General features: G+C 39.8%; 1 protein-coding gene across 2 annotated transcripts in view; it reads right to left on the reverse strand.

Moving 5' to 3' along the window:
* The window catches only part of LOC127350057 (cGMP-dependent protein kinase 1), a 77,737-nt gene that overhangs the window by 43,408 nt on the left and 15,938 nt on the right, over positions 1–18,391 (reverse strand). For both annotated transcript variants that reach the window (XM_051376294.1, XM_051376284.1), the window contains exon 3: positions 6,097–6,210. In XM_051376294.1, the coding sequence (XP_051232254.1) occupies positions 6,097–6,210 (114 nt within the window). The remainder of the gene's footprint in view (positions 1–6,096; positions 6,211–18,391) is intronic.

An 18,391-nucleotide genomic window follows, 5' to 3' on the forward strand; every position in this document is an offset into this window, starting at 1 on the left:
TATATGAGCGAGTATAAATGTCATATAATGGGAATCATTAGGAAAAAGGAAATGCCAATTTCACATAAATATCTGATGCACAGTATATAATGTTTATGTATAGACTAGGTTGGCATCAATATGCATCTAATACATTTATGCATTAGACATAGACACCACCAGTCACTCATCTTCTTGTTCTTTTTTTATTTTAAAGCTGGTGGGCTAAAAGGGAAATATTTTATTTGGAGTGGCATACACTGGATCATCTGCACACAAGGGAACTAGTTTTTAGGTATTGTCAATTACACCATGTGTTTTTCATGGTGTCTAAACCAAGGCACTGTATCATAGCTGTTAATTCATTCGCTATTGTGGATAAGTACACTAAATGTCAGCATCACGCGTATTTGTAATCCTATTTAAGTCTACTTTTTCAGTTTTTTAGTAAATCATAATTGCAAATTAGCTGAGATACTCTAGGAACTGCAGATGTACCCAATGGATTATAACTACCCCTGGTGGGAACTACAGCAGTACATTGTCAAAATATAGTAAAGGACAAAACAAAAAGACCTGATATGGTGAAGTGAACATTCTTGTATCATATGCATTCATTCCAGTGACAGCGTGCTTACTATATTGAAAAAACTAAACAACTAAAACAAATAATAGGTTATTGCCATCACTCAATTCATGGAGTAACCTACAGGCTGACAGTGATGACAATTTAAAAATTAAGCTCGCTCTGACTAGCACGAGTCAGTCTGATTGTTTCCTCTTTGACTTGTTTGGTGGGCAAAACACGTTTGCTATGCTACAGCTTTAATTCTCCGCCATTTAGTTTCCAGTCAATTTAATACTACCATTTTCTTTGCCATGCTTGTTTTTCCCAATACCTGCGGACCCACGCTCCTTTAAACAGCTAAAACCTAATTCTACAATGTGCATGGGAGCGTGAAAGGGAAGGTTTGTCAGTGTAAGAAAAATGGCCAATCTATGGACATTGATCATCATGAAAATAAATGCAAACCTGACTGCACTATACATGTGTGAGAGACAGTGAGTGACAGAGACTGACAAAAAGAGAGAAATACGTGTGCGCTTGTGCATGCATGTGTGCCTGCTGCTGGCAAATCCCCCTCCACCTCGTCTGGATCTCCCTCTCAATGTTCCAACGCGGCCCAGTACTTCCCAAAATAAATTATGACATTGCTATTATTCTCAAAGTTTTGTAATCTAAAATATTAAACAATTCATGTGCATTAGATATGATCCCAACTGAGAGCGCAGCTGAGTCTCCGCAATGACGTCTGAGACTGCTTTTTCCACCACTATCATTAAGATGGAGCACACAGATAATCAGTCTCACTGATTATGTTAGTAGTGACTGGCAGTGACCTCAGTCTCTAAGAGAGGACTGGTCCAAAACAATGTCAGGGTTCCCGACGCTGAAATGTACTCTTAAAACATTTTTTATTTGATTTGCTAATAATCAAAAGGTCTATATTTGAACATGAAAGGTCATTCTTGACCTTGGAAACAGTTTTATTTTTTCCAGAAAGACCATGATGTGATTAAAAAATGTGCCAATAAATTGAAATTAACTTAAGTCAAAAATCTATATTTCCATTGTAGAATATTTAAGGATTACAAGCATCTTTTTGTGATGTGGGTTAACATTTAGAGCAACTAAGTTTAAAAAGAAGTGACTGGTTGTTAGTAAGTTTAGATTAAACTATGGAGCCTTGACCGTGTTTGACCGTCTTTATTGAGTAGTGCAGTAATGATTCATGCATTCATTGTTGAATTGAACTGCAAACTAATTGGCAACTACTTTTATAATCTATGTATCGTTTTTAAAAAAAAATTTCAAGCAAAAATGTCATACAGTACCTTTTCACAATTTCTCCAATTTTGAGGATTTGCTGCTTTTCTCTGTTTAATAAATATCATTGGAAACTGAGTATCTTTGGGTAGTAAACTGTAACAGCCATTTTATGTTGTTCATATTTTATATACCCAATAATTAACTGCAAAAATAACTGACAGATTAAAATAATAAGGTGGTTGCAGCTCAAGAAACCCTTTAAAATGATTTTGAAGTTTGTGACTACGTGCTTGGATTCCATAACTTAAGTGGGCATTTATTTAAGAAATAGGCTGAGTCAGTAATATTGTTTTAAATTATCTCTTTCCTGCTGTTGTCATCAGGCGCAATGATGATTAAAGGGGAATTTGGCAACTATTTCAACTTAATAACCCGTTTAGAAATCATTTGGATGGTTAAATGGCCTGTTCCGGTGTTAATGGTGACTTTCCTCGCTCCCCCTAGCGTCCCCAGGCGGAAAACCAACCTTGCAACTTTGGTCCCATTAACCGTCCCATTAAGTTGGAAATAGGAAGTATCGTGAGAAGCGAGAACGAGCGAGAAACACAAACTGCTTTACGGCAATTCCACATAAACGCAATGTTCTATGATACTGTGTATAATGTATTACCCACCTCAGTAGACATTGCTCCACACAAAAAAGTTGCCCGGCAACAAATGCACATCAGCAGCGGTAGAAACGGGGAGCAGGGTGCTGCAAGTGAGTTTTTTTACAACAGTTTTGTGAAATATACATCCCAGAGCTGTAGGGGGAGCTCGTTGAGAAAACATGCGACGACAAAAGTGAAAACCAGCGAAGAAATGGCTAGAGTTGCCAAGTTCCCCTTTAACACTGTTAACTGCTGCACAGATTTACATCACACCATGCTGAATTGCAACCTGTTATGATGCCTGGTCTGACTCTTTATGAATCAGTGACATTTTTATGTTATAAAACAATATTTTTAAGCAGAAGCCCACTGTCGCTCTCTCTTGTCTCTCTTGTCTGTCTGCAAACAAAAAAAATACCAATTTTGTCTTGCTTTCCTTGAGGTGGCCCCCTTATTTTGCTGTCAATGCTGTCCTGTTTATCACCTCTCTCTTTTGTCTCTCACTCCCACCCTTTTATTCTTCTTCTCGTTGGCCAGCATCTTGCTGATTGTTGTCATGTGAAAATTATGTGGTATAGATTTGATGGCAATGGGTAAAACTGCGTCTCAAGCAACATTTTTCTCCCAGGCTGCATGTAAAATCCTACCTCACTTGCCAAGACTGGCAGAGCCAAACACCAAATGTGAACATAACTCTACACTTAAGTGTCTGTATCCTGCAACCAAACCTAACATATTGATTGGAAGAGCTTGTTGGGGGCACTACACAGCATGGGAGTAAGTGCTACTCGAAGTCAGGGCAAACTTACTGTACAGGATTCATTTCTCTTGGGAGAGTGCAGGCAAGTCCTCACACATGAAATAATCAGAAAGCTGAAAAGGCAGGATTGATGTTGAATCCTTTTCTGTCCTTCCAGGAATTTGCAATCATAGAAATGCAAGAATTAATACAAATTCAACCAATCCGCGTATTACTTGGGACAGCTTGCAATTTTGTCTCATCCCTGTAATACATCTGCATAAAATTGTGTAACTAGATGAATACTTGCACATTTTGCCAATCAAAACCTTTTTGTGCATAAAATGGGCCAATACGTAGTTCACAAATTAATCCTGCATTGTTGATATGGTGTATTATTTCTTTGTTTTACTGGGCCTTCTGTTCGTATATTGTTGTTGTAACCGATTACAAGAGCGATTTTGCATATTTTAGACATTTTACTATAAATTATAGACAGTGCTCTTACCATAGCCGCCAGCCATTTTCCAAAGTGTGTTTTTCCTTCTTTCCAGGTTGTTTTCCTTTTCATACCAATGTGGTTTGAAAAACAAGTTGCAGGAAACTGAAAATGAAGTGTGTGATTGCTAATCCATCTTAGTGAACATTATGTCTGCTTCAGAGTCATGTTATCCCTTTGTTGTAAGACAAAGTGCAGTGTAGTGAAGTGCTCACATTGATGAATTACCACAATCTAGTCTGTGATTTTCATAATGTTTTGAAATTAATCGAAACAAATTGATGCCTGGATGATAGGAAAGGTGTAATGAAGAATCTAAGACTCTGTATGCTTTGGAAATGTTGGCACTAATTGAAAATAAATTCAATCTAAAGTAAATTGGATAAATGATGATATCAATGTTACAGTGCTTCAAGACTAAAAGTAACTGGACTACAACATTTCAAGCCTATTTTACTCTCACTGGAACTAATTATTACTCATAAATGGAGTGTCTCAAAATTTTGAACATTTGTTCCAAAGGATTTCTGAAAATTTCATCATTGTGTCAGCTTCCTAAAGACTCTATGGTGACCTTAAGTTCTCGATTGGTCTGAGTCGTGTTTGTGTTCAAAGTACTGTCTCCAAAACATTGCACATAATGGCTCTTAATTGTTTCTAAATTTTCTCAGCAGGTGACAAACTCCAATAATCTCCTCATTATCACAGTTAGCAATAATGTCATTATGTTGTGAGTTAACTTTGCTGTTTAAGGACTGCAGGGAGATATTGTACACAGTTTTATGTATGAGCTCCTCCACATTAGCTGGTTCATCATCTAAATTCTGCCAAGACGTAATTACTCCTATGCGTATGACTTAGGAGACCATGCAAAGTAAATTGAAATTACACAGAGGATATATCCTCCTACAGGATTCCGCACACAGATCAAATTTAATTGGCTGATTGAAAGCTGAACTCTCACCGAGCACTCATCAGGTAGATTCATGATTTCCAGTGGAGGCTCTAGTATCCTATCTGGCAGCTGAATTCCTCTGTACATTCCTGCGTAGAGGCATTAAACCAAAGACATCCACCCTTAGAGACAGTGCCAGTGACCCTGTTAGGCTGTAAACACACTTCTTCCAGTGTAGACAATTACATCATTTGTTCCATGCAGAGTTTTTATTAAGCAGCAAAGCACTGACGTACACTTCAAAAGACTGTGACAGGAAGTACAGTCCAGTGGGCTTAAGGGGAAAGAATATACAAAAGAAGAAGACAGACACTCTGTCGCCTGTGGTAAAGGGAATATTTTATCCCATAAGAGTTGCCTCATCTCCCTGTGGGCACCTGTTGCCATAGTAACAGGAGCTGGGAGTTCCGTCAGGTTGGCTGGTCAGTGGTAGGGGATCATGGGACACGAAAGGGGCCAGCGAGGGGCGTGCAACCTCGCTGCCATCATCATCAACCCGCTTTCCTCCACACTCTCAACTCAGGCCTCCTCGCCCTTGTCCGCGGGCCCGAGGGACCCCCTTCGTGCCCTTCATGCATTCATTCATACCTGGATCACACATAGATCTTCATCTTGAGCAGAGAAAAATCAGCCTGCTCGCAATGTGTGGAATTATTCGCCAGGTCAATAGTGGTTATAGTGACTTAAGACCGACTATGTTCTTGTGCTCCACTCACTCAGACACTGACCTACATTCTTTTATTTTAATTTGAACTGCATTCACGTGCACAGAAACACCTTCACCCACCAGACCTTATCTCATCTCACCTTTTGTCTATTTATTATTCTGTCCAAAGACACATTTCCAGCTATTTCCGATTTCCTTCTTCACATAAACACACATTTTTCAGCCTGACACACTCTCTTACAACACACTAGGTCTCAAATGTGCGTAGTACACCATCTGTCCTTTCTCAGTTTCCTCTCCTTACTCTATTAGGCTGACAATTCAAATCGCCAGTCTGATAGACCACCTACTCACCCACTGTGCATCCTTCATTGCTGGAGCTTTTGACACATGAAAGAGAAGAGGCAGTAAACCTTGACATTCAGCTCACTGGGGGTCTCGCAAAACACTTAACTGGAGTGTTGTGAAAACAGAGAGCAGTGATGGGTAGTGTTTCATCATGACCGCTGTGTTCCCCATTCATGCAGTAACGCAGTGCGATCGCTGTCTCTCTGTGTCGACGTAGAACTGATATCTTACAGGCAGAAAGACCCCTAATGCTCCACACCAAGGGAACAGATTTTAATGTGTGTGTGTGTGTGTGTGTGTGTGTGTGTGTGTGTGTGTCTGTGTGTGTGTGTTTGTGTGTGTGAATGTGACACACACTTCCAGTGTACATTTAGCACAGACTCATGTGAGCACTTTGGATGTTTTTCCAGGTGTCTGTGGAGACTCACTCTTGACAGTGGCTGTCCTGGTGCAGTTGTAGAGAATAGCCAGCTCTCCAAACACCTTTCCTGGCCCCATGGTGCAGAGCTTCAGGCTCTCCTTCGTCACCTCCACCTTTCCATCTGAAACATGCACAGAAATACAGGTACGCCATTAGGTATAACTCTATTCAAATTGCACATTTATTTTCTTGCCTGATTACCCAAGTGCGGGAGTCCTCTGCTGCATTCAATATGTGCAGCAAACAAAGTTTCAGTGATGAAATGGAGTGGATGATAGGTGTCTGAGGGCTTTTGCTTCATTTGGGGAGGGGGGGGCACCCAGCCAGAGTGCTCTTGATTCACTGAGCTGGAAAAAAAATAAGATTATTTTGCAGTGTGGTGTTTCCAAGGGCTACTGGCCACCTACCAAGGAGGGTGCGTGCCCCAGCAGCAGCAACCTTTGAGAAATCTACTTAAAGCTTAACACTCTATAACTCACACAGTATAGTATGACTGATGGTAAGGACTGGTAAATCAATACACTGTATGTGAAAATAAGTGTATTTTATCAGGACTGAGGCTTTTACAAAGAATGCTCTAAAGCAGTATTTCCCAACCTTATTCCTTAAGGGACTCCATTTCTATCATTGAGTAAACTGAAGACCCCTAAGTAACTGACTAATTTTACGGTTATTTCATATTATATTCAGTGAACCCTACATAATAACAGCAGGAAGTTTGTGTAAAACAAGGGATTTGGATTAACTTTGAGCAGCTTATTTCCTGTGACTTTTAAATCAGTTTTCCTGATATTTTAAGAACTTTTTATACAACGTTTGTATTATGTTTTTTAAATTATTTTCAACAATCATATGTACTTATAAGGCTTTTTTTTGCAACAAATTCAATATTTGCCAGTAAAACCACTTGCTGATCAAGCAAGCTGGTTGGCCATAGTACTGCCACAAGTGATCTTCTAGCAGAGCAGAGGAATCTAAATTCCTCTTCAACGCACTTAATATCACTCCCCTTCTTGTCATTTTCCTGCCCATTTATGTTGATGAATCCAAATTATTTCATGTTTTCACAGAACACCGTTGTACACTTTGTTCTCTTGAGAAGCATAATCCCATTTTAAAGCAAGTAAATCTATGTTTTTATTTTACAACACTGTAAGAGGCACTTTGCCCCTGTGTTTGGATAAGCCTCATAAAGCATGTATGCTTTCCTGGAAACTCAGCATTCTTACAGGACCATAACGCTCATTCACAGAGAGCAAAAACCCAAAGAAAACAGTTAAAGTCGGCTCTAGGCTACTGATGAAATATGTAAAGATGATAAGCCCAGGCGAGTCATCCACAGAGGAAACAGTTTGACACGTTATCTTGTTAGAGAGGGCTGTGAACCCTTTGACAAAACAGCTCCAAAAAACCCACCATGTTTCAGGACCAATTCTTTTCTCCACATTGTAGTTTTTTCCACCTTATTGGAACAATTCCCTCCATGGTGAACAATACATTATCCATCAACACTCAGCATGAAACTCTACTTGCAGAGAAAATCTTCGTACTGTCTTCTTCCCTGCTGTTTCACTGCCCCTGTTAAACAGACTTTTTTGCCTTCTGTAAGAATCTACTCTTGGAAAAACTGCAGGAGATCAAAAAACAAACTGAGACAACTCGCCATTACAGAGCTGCATTCCGATTTTTAACAATGCAGTCCGTGTGCAGCATTCATCATTATCATCTTAAGTATTTATTAGACCTTTCTTGGATTGATTGAAAAACACACAGTAAATCCTTCTTTCTAATCTCTCACTCAAATGCTTCTTTCAGTTTAGTTACAATGGTACATAATAAGGACTGCTCACTTTTAGATTTCTGACAAAGACAGTAACTATGCATTTGAAGTTTGGTTCTCAGCGTACATAGAAAAAAATATGCACTTAAGTAGTTGTATATATTATTCCAAACAAGCTGATGTTTCTCGCTTTAATAAGAATAAAATCGTCAACTTCCTGCTCTCCCAGGAAAGAGGGAACCCCTAATGCTTGTTTACAAAAGCAACTGTAAAATGTTTCATGAACTGAGTATACCTGAAATAATCTTCGTAGTGTCAGTCTAGCCTTGAAAAGTCTATATTAAAGACTATAATTAGCAAGCTCAATTCACTGCAAGACTTAAGTCGGAAGACCGGCCAATGAGAATCGATTGAGCCCAACAAATATGTGCCAGACTAATCAGTGAACTGTGAGGGGTGTTGAGATGATCTCTTAAATCTCCTGAGCCCTAATTATGAACTATTAAACCTGAATGGATGACGAATGGCTGCCAATGATTTCACAACAGCTTGTTTTCCAGTTCAGAAATTGTAAGCAAAGGCCACTGTGTGTGTTTGTTGCCTTTATCTAATCGGGTGTAGAAAGGGTTCATGTTGAACGCTAAGTGAAGGGGGGAACCGTCTATCATCAATTGCACACCTTATTTGAAGTGTCTGTTGAACATTGCCATATGACATTACTGTTGTTGGGAGGCTTTGATCCATCATCAAAAGAGCAGCATCGTAGTAGAAGTTTGAGGAGAAATAATGTCACTGCAGTGATGTATAGATAGAAACAGATGCAATATGTGTCTGTATCACTGCAGATTATTACTGCCCTATTTGAAAGGACACACGACACAGAACTTCATTAAGTGTAATCCAATGCCTGTGGTTTAATAACCGCAGTGTCTTGTGGATGGGTTCATGTAGGGACAAAGACATACACACATCAGGTAGCAAAACCTTTACGCTTCACTATGGACAAGGCTAATAATTTCCTGTCGGTAGCCATGTAATTAATTCCTGACACAGTGAGTAGTCAATACACGGTGGTTGTTTTGGACAACTCACTGACTACAGGCTGTGACGGAATTGCTTGGAAATTAAGTAATCCAATTATGCAATTATTGAAGTTGCAAAAATGTTTTTTTTTTCAAGGAAACTTGTTATTCATAAGTTGACAAGAATCCATTCACACACCCCAACACATGGTCCAGCTCATTTCCCGTTTTGGTCTCTTAATAAAAACCTGCTTTATCATGCTTCTTTATTACAGTAGCTTCAAATTCACTTGAAATTCACCTCTGGTATGCAAGTGCTATTCAAATCTTATTCAAATAACAACACAACAGGCAAATACACGCTCTCTCACTGGGCTGTCGATCTGATCAAAGGAGACTATATTTAGATCTCACTGAAGCATGGAACAACTGCTATACTGTCTTGTTTAAAGGCAAATTAAGTAGAAGGAAGGAAGAACTGAAAAATTAAAAATGCATAAAATACCAGATGTATAATGTTAAATGTGTTTTCTCTGTTGCTTTCTCACAGCGTGTCCTCTTCACCTGAGGCGGTGTAGCTGTGTTAATGGCTTGCCATTTGAATGCACACAGTGGCGCGCTCCACATAGCAGGGCATCAAGACAGACCTCGGAGCAGACTTCCCTCTGGCTCAAGATCAGATGTGATTCTGGCTGCGTTCCAAATCAAAAAGCTGCTGTCTTCTGGGTTGGCTTTATCTGAAGACATTACAGATAAAAAGCAACGTGAAATGTTCTTTAACCAAACCTGCCCAAATTAACAGCTTCTTTTTTTCTATTAAGATACCTGTCTTTTCGACTAAATCTGATTGCTACGATTAGACACCGTTAAACTAAAGATAAAGGATTTTTTGTCTAAGTTGTGGCTTTGTAAGCAGCGTGGGACACAAGGTCCTGTATTACCCCCAAAATAAATTAGGAGGAAAGGACATCTGGTAACTTCCACGTTGAGTTTTTCACACTGAGGCCGCGTGTATAAATAAAGCTGAGTTTCAGAGTTCAGGCACAGGATACTGTTTAATTCCTCCTTTTCTTCCATTGATAGTTTGTATTTTTTTTTTTCAAGCAGCACAAAGCGGACATCAAGAAACAGGACGTGGGGGAGTTCAAATCCCCAAGAGGACAACATACAACCGCCATCCCATCCTGATAGGCCTTGTTCTTCCGCCACTGCTCAGGGGTCACATTACCCAATCCTATCCCAATCCATTAGAGCCATGGAGGAACACTGGAACTAGATCAAGCAGAACATTGTTTGATCCTGCTCCCACCGGCCAAAAAATCGTATTGTTACCATGGAGGGTTTTAGGTTGTACAATGCTCAAGTTGGCAATTCTGACTTCAGGTCAGCAATGATAATGTCTGTGAGAAAAGCAGTCATGTTGTTTCAGACAGTTTGAAGGCTTTTGTGGAGGAAAAGCCATGGGACAAAACAAGACTGAGCGTGGGATCTATTCAACAGGGACTGAAATGGGTTCAGAAAATTCCAAGGTTGAAAAATCACCATCTGCTCTTTATTTCTTAACAAAAAAGATGTGGTTTGAGAGATCTCGTAAATTGCGGTTTGCTCAAATGTTTTACTGAAGTAGGCCTGAAATGAAAGCTCAGAGCAGTAATTTTTGTTTTCACCTTGTTTTATAAAGAACACAATGTGAACTCTCAAGAAACCCAAACACTGTCAGCAGAACAAATATTCACAGCTGGCCTGTTGAATGAAACATGAATCAACACGGCGAGAAGACATCAGAAAACGAACAATAAAGTAAATAGATCTCAATCTACTTCACATTCAGCAAAAAAAAATATTCAGCAGGCTAGATGTTTGGGTTTCAGGCTCATTAAGTTAATCAAAAATGTAAAAAAAAATTGGTAGTTCCTCCTGATCACAGGACTGTGACCATGTTCAGTAATGAGGACTACTGATTCTGGAGCAGCATTCAAGCATAAGTCACGCATTACTTTTCCCCCCAGTTAAGGACAAAATAAAGAGAGTTTAAGAAAATACAGATAAAGGGCTGAAGCCAACAGCAAGAACAAACCCAAAGAGAAAGGCAGAGAGACAGAGAGTAAGAGCACTGTTAATAATCAGGGAAGACGCCTCACAAAGGGAATGAGACTTGTATTAAGCTCACAGCACCCCAGCAGTGTTGTTGTTTCAGAGAATCCCTGTTTGTATCGCCACGAGCTGAAATAATACAAGCAGCAGGATGATGAGAATGATGCTCAATGGAGCCCACAATGGAGTTTGATTGAAAGATGAGTTCTCTTTGTCTTTGCAGAATGCAAATGTAAGATATTTTCTGACAGCAAGTGGTTATTTTCTGCACCTGCCACCTGCTGATGTTGGTGTGCTGTATTGTGAATGGGCAGCAGCAGCAAGCAACTCTATCGTCACGGCTAACAGCTACATCCAATCTGACTAACAACCTCCTGTATCATGAGGCACAGGCGGCTGCTACACACCTACTTTAATCACATCCTCATGTAGCTAAATAGAGCATGTTGTAGCCTCAGGTAAAGACTGGTTAGCATCGTAATACAATTAATATATGATATATATGATCAGTTTATTGATCCTGACCGGGTAAACCGTCAATGATATAAATGGGGTGGACAAAATAATAGAAACACCTCAGTATAACGCAACACAGAGCAACAGCAACACAAACTGCAGCAACCACAATGATCATAAATTTGACACCTCTCTTAACCCTAAAACTGAACACTGAAACCTCCTTAGACGCGTTAGTTTTAGCTGGGGGTACCTAATAAACTGGAAACTGAGTGTATATTAATTAACAATTTTAGAGCGACATCTGCTTCAACGTTTTAAAAACTGCTATATTTATTCTCTCTGCTTAATGCTAAAACCCGCTCTATGTTGTGCAACTTTGCGATTACAGTTGGAGGATGGCAGCAGCCTGTTTACACAAAGACAGTTTGATGTTTGCCCTGAGTCCTCCATCCTCGTTCCACAGTGCGGCACGTCTGCATCATCTCCAAAAAAATATATACTTGTTCACTGTTATCAGCTTTCTGTCAACAAACTTGTGGAGCAGTCTGTGTAGCCGTCTGCAGCTTTAGGTGGAAGAGAGAGATTGCAGTTCCTGTTCTGTGCAGATCCACTAACACTCACGTTGCAAGAACTTATTTCAACTTGCATGACTGCATTCAAGGGAATAACATTGGTCGTCACTGTAGTCAGTTGTTTTGTCTCATAACCTCCTACAGTTCTTTAACTGAGTGAGACGTGCAGAGGAGTAGATTCCAGACTCAAAATAAAGTTGAGTCTGACTGACTAGTGTAGTACAACTTCCAGCTGTTATGGCTGGAGTGCACTCAGTTCACTTTCATTTAGTTTTTGTGTCATTTCAGGAAACCCCGGTGCCACCATTCCTCTTAAATTGACAAGAGCAGAGAGTTTTGTACATACGCACTGCTCTGCGGGGTTGAATCTGAGTGCAAAATAACTCCATGCCAAACAGCCTGCTTAAATGTATGCCATTTCTATTACAGAGACAACAAGACAAGAACAAAAGGAAAAGCTGGGAAAAGGGAAGAGAAGTGGGGTGAGAAATGTAAGAAGGCAGTGAAGAAGAGAGGATAAGAGACGCAGAGGGATAGCGGGGGAAGGACACCTGATGCTATAGGTGAGCACTGCTGAACATCATTTGAGATGAGAGCACTTCAAATCTGTTTCAGTTCAACTGAGACACCCTCGCGCAGGGCGCCCTGCCATCGGCACGGTGGGAAATTACACTGCAGTTCTGTACGAGTGCTTTGTGAGACGTAAGGACACTAAACAGTGTGTTGTCAACGGGAGACGGAGGACAGCTGGTTTCATATTTTTTACATCACTTTACCTTGAGGACAGGAATTCAGCAAGAACATACTGTAGTACCATATGTCTACTTTTAGAGCCTGTCAGCCTCACATTGAAGGTTACTTTCATTCAGTGACAGTAATAGGACATGTGAAGTGAGACATGGCAGTTAAATTCCCTTGTCTTGAACCCGACTCCTAAATGTGTTTTCATTAAAACACTATAATAGGCCTGGTTTCATCCCTGCTACTCATCAAACTCAGATTATGGCTTTTGTGTTGACAAGCTGAATGATAGCCTGAGCAGGGGGCAGTGAAAATGAACATTTTGTATTCACAGACCAAATCACAGCATTGTAATTAACGTCTATGCCATGTGCACATATTGTAGCTTTTCTTTTATGGCGACCAGACTTAATTAGACAGCTTCAAAATCAGAATACAGATTAATATGGCATCTGATGTACTACAGTAATGTGGACCATCTCTCATCTCCACAATCTGCTCTCATTTCGTCCGCTGTATCACCACTGACATGGGAAGAGTGTTGTGTACACAAATAGTTTCACAAACATAAACAGACAGTATTAAGATTTGTATAAGTACACATACACACAACAAGTCACACTAGTGGCGCCGCTTCGAATAAATGTTCAGAGCTAAAGCTGAGGAGCATGGGGATGTCTTTAGTTTTGTAGTTTTTGGGGCATAAACCAAAGTACTGAACAAGTTAACATTTAACCGATGATGGGGCTGGATAAAAAGACATTGGATTACAAAAGTTATTATAGTTCATGCTGAGGGGGACAGACATGTGTGAACCTAATTTCAAGGCAACCCATCCAGTAGTTGCAAGGATATTTCAATCTGAATCAAAGCGGTGGACCAACGACAGACCATCCGTAGAGCCATGTTGTGTCCTTTGTATCTATCTTTCTAACTAGACCAGAAAGATTATACGCTGCTTGATGGGCTGAGAATCATTTAAGCTCCTTGGCTCATGCAATCATTAAAAAAAAAAACTTAAATAATGTCAAGTAATGCTTTGTTACTGTGCCTAAAACAAGGCTGTTTTTCTTAGTTTCATAGTTAGGAAAAGTTGAGATAATTAAGACTCAACAGCAATCGCTCCTACTGTAGATACCTGTGTATGCATACACAAACACTATATACACACACAGACAGACATATACACACACAAAATCAGCTTATAACAGTGACTTGTACTTTGCCCTGACAAAACTGTGTGAATTCCCATGCTGGGGTTGAAAGTATTTGGTCGAGGCAATCAAAGTTCAAAAAGAGATCAAAGTGATGAATTTTTACTCAGGGGACTCAATAAAAAGTCTACACTGAGAGAAGACAAATTTAAAAGAAACCCTTATCTAAAACCCTGGCTCCGGTGACGTTGATTGATGAAACTGGCCTTTCTAAGCTTGAATGTATACTATTCAGGCTTCTTCGGGTATGTGAGTTAACAATAAAAGCTAAGAACACCGATCAGCCTTCAAGGCTGGATATCGTCACACTATCCTCAGGTGTCCTTGTGTTGTTTAGCGCCTGTGCCTGCAACACTTTCATTATTTATGTACAATTTCAGGTGTATTTATATATATATATATATATATATATATATATATATATATATATACAGTATGTATGTATGTGCGGGGGAGGAATTTGTCTGTCACTGTAGCAGACCAGATTATTTGCACCCTATCTTGTATCCTCAAGTCTGAACCTCAGCAAACACAGAGCTTATCCAGTCACAGCAGGCTCCCAGCATTACTGCAAGTCTATAGCCACCACCTCCCCAGACACACAGACACACACACACACACACACACACACTCACACACACATTCTCACAGCAGCAAACAGACAATACAATGCAGTTTATACCTACCAAAATCAAAAGCTAAGAACAGTGTTTCAAACATTTGCATAAGATGCAGCTCATATGATGCCTGTGAGCGTCTTTGCCTTTCCTTCCTCCTCCTCCTCCTTCGCTCCTCTAATGTCACACACACACACACACACACCTACTCACACACACAGGGCTTTCATCGTCTTTCCAGATGAGGAACTCTCAAAAGCGGGGGTTAGCCACAAAAGGGATAAAGGCTCAGGGATCATTCACAAATTACTCATTAATTCTTGCTCTGAGGTGTATTCATCGGCCTCTGTGGAGTGAAATTGGGGGATCAATTCTTATTCTAGAGTTCAGGGGAAAAACAAAGGCCATCTCCCTCTAATCGGAGAAAAGGAAGAGACAGTGAAAGGGGGTGAACAGGAAAGAAAGGCATAGATGGAGGACAGAAAGAGAAAAAAAGCAGAATGAAATGGACAGGCAGGTGAAGAGCAACAAAGAGGAATAAGACAGTAGAGGAAAAGAAGAAGTGATGAGCAAGTGGAGAAAAGATGGTGACAAGCGGACATATTGGGGTCAAAGTCGGTAAAATGTGAGGGGGAGTGAAAGAGGGAAACGTGCATATCTCTGGTCTCGTATGCGAGCATTTTGAATTGATATCTTGTACCTGTATGTGTGAAAGTGAGAAGGTGAAAGAGAGAGAAAGTGACAAAGGGAACAACTTAGAGGCAGGGAGAGCAAATGAGAAAAGACACTTGCCAGAGACAAGAGTATTTTCACTTGGCGTTCAGGACAGATGGTGCTCTGCTCAGTGTAGGTGAGATTATTAGTCTGCAACACACGCATACACACTATTTGCACATAAATGACACATTAACTAAAGTTATATTCTACTTGATAGAAGTGTTTCAGATCATTAGGCTTTTATACGCTAGCAAATCAATAAGCTACCATAATTTGCTGTAGTGTATAGAAAATTCCCGTTTTTTCTTCCTGCTTTTTCTCTTTTCACTTCTGTTCCTTAATTTAAAAAAAATCAATTTCTCATTTGGTGCTGATCCATACATGCTTTGCATCTGGCTAATTCACTGTTACAAGCTTAGTTTTTGAATTCAAATCACAAGATGCCAGAAAATACAAATATTTTCTGCAGGGTCTTTCACAATAACCGAATTTTCATACCTGGTGAATCAACAATGCCGCCAGTCAAGTGAATAAAATGAATTACACACACACATACCCGTACTGTAGGTGTATACATTTCTTAAGGTGTAAGTAAATTAAAAGATATCTCTCTTTGACATTTCAGGCAGCAGCAGCGGCAGAGAGAAAAATCATTACACACATATTTCATTTAATAACGTGCAACTTTGTCAGTGTAGTTTCTCTGCACTTGATTCTATGTTATTCTAGAGGAGAATTTCAGGGTGACTACATTTAAGTGGACAGGTACAGGGGGCTAACACCTGATCCTGACAGTTAGTTGTGACGTGTGTATGTGTGTGAGAGAATCAGGCACAGTGTTTAAATGTCATTCCAATTACAGACACTTCACCTTTTCCCCAGATGATACCTTAATAAACCTCCTCTAGGAGCCTCATTAGAGTTATCATGAGAATCGATAGCCCTGAAGAGGGCCAACTATATGTGACTTGTGACGATAATGGTATGGCACGCTATATTACGCAAGTCAGTACACACACACACACACACACACACACACAAACAGAGTCGATCTTACATTCGATTTTAGCCCAGAGTAGCTGAAATTGAGTTCCCTGAGATGCCTTTTTGGCAGCCAGAGTGAGTCTGAGCCTCAGCAGTGGGTTAAGGTTTATTATTAACCTACAACTGGTGGCTGTACAGTAATGTCAAGATACAAAAGGCAGAATTTGTTGTATTGAATGTTGGCTACATGTTGTATTCTCCTGGGCCAATCAAACCAAAATCTGTGAGCCTCAACATTTTACTTTGCTGAGCTGCATTAGTTAAGTTGCCAGGCAACAATGCAGTGCAGTGGGTTTGTGCACTCATGTCTCTGTAATCCAATGCATTCTCTATTTTCATATCAGTTTATTAATATGCGAATATATCATAATAATTACAAAGATCAGCTGATAATTTATTAGCAGCAGTGGTTATAGTAGTAGCAGTAGTAGAAGCAGTAGTAATACTACGTAGTGGTTCTAATTTGCTTTACCTATGGTGTCCTTTCACACCTCTAAAACTGAGTCACACTCAGGTGCCCCTGTTGATTACATCTCTACGCCCTGCTCAAGATGAGAGACGAGCCCATCTCCCTTTACTCTGCCTCATTGGCCAGTGAGCACAGAGGGACTCCAGCATATAAACCAGTGAGAGGATGAGTCCTTTAAACCATAACCTTCTGTCAGAAACTCAGACAGAGATATTCATTCATGTCTCTCACAGATTCTTTAGGAAATTGGCTGGCTCGATACTCAGCTGGGAGGCTGGGTGGTCTTTTGGTCAGTTGTTTATTTAGATAGTTAAGATGATTGTTAGGTTAAAGAACTAATAATTCATACTAAGGGCTCCTTAAGAATTATAAAAACAATAAAATAGTGGATGTTGGCGAGCTCTGGGGATCAGTTTTCCTGTCAGGTTTTAATAAGTCAGCCTGTAATGTAGAGCGCAAGGTGACAGAGAGGTGATAAGGTGCTAGTAGAAGCTAAAGGGGATTATCACAGGATAAAATATGCCATGAAATGATATGTAAACAGACATCTGTGCCTCTCATTTCCCAATGCTGTTTATATTGATTAGAGATACATGCAAACAGATCAGGGTTTGATACTTCCACATACAATTATGTTTACCATACATCTTGAGCATCATATCATAAGGAGTCAAAAACCAACAGATACTCTCCCCATAGAGAGGAGCAGTGAGTCACAGCAGGTAAACATTGCTATTCATTGTTATTCAGAGGTATGTCTCAGTAAAAGCAGCAGGAAAATGACAAATAAATGGAGGAGCGGTTTAGCATGAGTCTCAAAACAGCACATTGTTGCTTTCTGTCATTCAGACATTAAAGGATGCCATTTAAGCCTCACTTCAAATATCAAGTCTTCCTTCTGTCAGAATATTATATTTGCCTCCACAGGTCAAATAAAATAATTGGGACTCTATCCAATTTGTGTTAAGAAAATGTCAAATCCTGGGTGTATTCTTAAATCCCCTGAACACCTCCACCTGAATAAAATGGTCTACAGTGCATCAATGGTTGCACTGAACAGAGTAGCCTGTCAAAGAAACTGTCAATGTACTGTGAGCATTTGAGGTTTGGAGCTGACTCATACTGTAACCTCGCTTTTATGTCTTCCCTCCCTGTACGCTTATTCAAACTAATAAAATATACAGCAAGGGCAGACCGCTAGTTCCTTAAAAGATAACAAAACTACATAATTCAGAATCGATATCACGTATACCTGTATCCTCTTGGCTATATTTATTTTTTGTTTGTTTGAATGAACCTTCATACAGGGTCAACGATACGAGTCAAAGTAGGAATCTTAAGTGAATATTCAAATTTAAATGCAAAGTTGGCAACAGGACGCCTAGTCAGGAGACTCCTAATATATCCTGTTATCACAGTAAAACAGAAGAAGCCTGGTCGGTTGAGATTTTCTTATCCTTATGGGAAAACAGAGATGTACAGCCCAGATTTTAAATTAGAAATGCCACACCATTAAATGTAACAATCTTGAGGGTTATATCTAAACATAGCTAGAGCTTGAAATTGTCCAAAT

This window comes from Dicentrarchus labrax, unplaced genomic scaffold (genome assembly GCF_905237075.1).
Source record: "Dicentrarchus labrax unplaced genomic scaffold, dlabrax2021, whole genome shotgun sequence".
NCBI classification, from domain to species: domain Eukaryota; kingdom Metazoa; phylum Chordata; class Actinopteri; family Moronidae; genus Dicentrarchus; species Dicentrarchus labrax.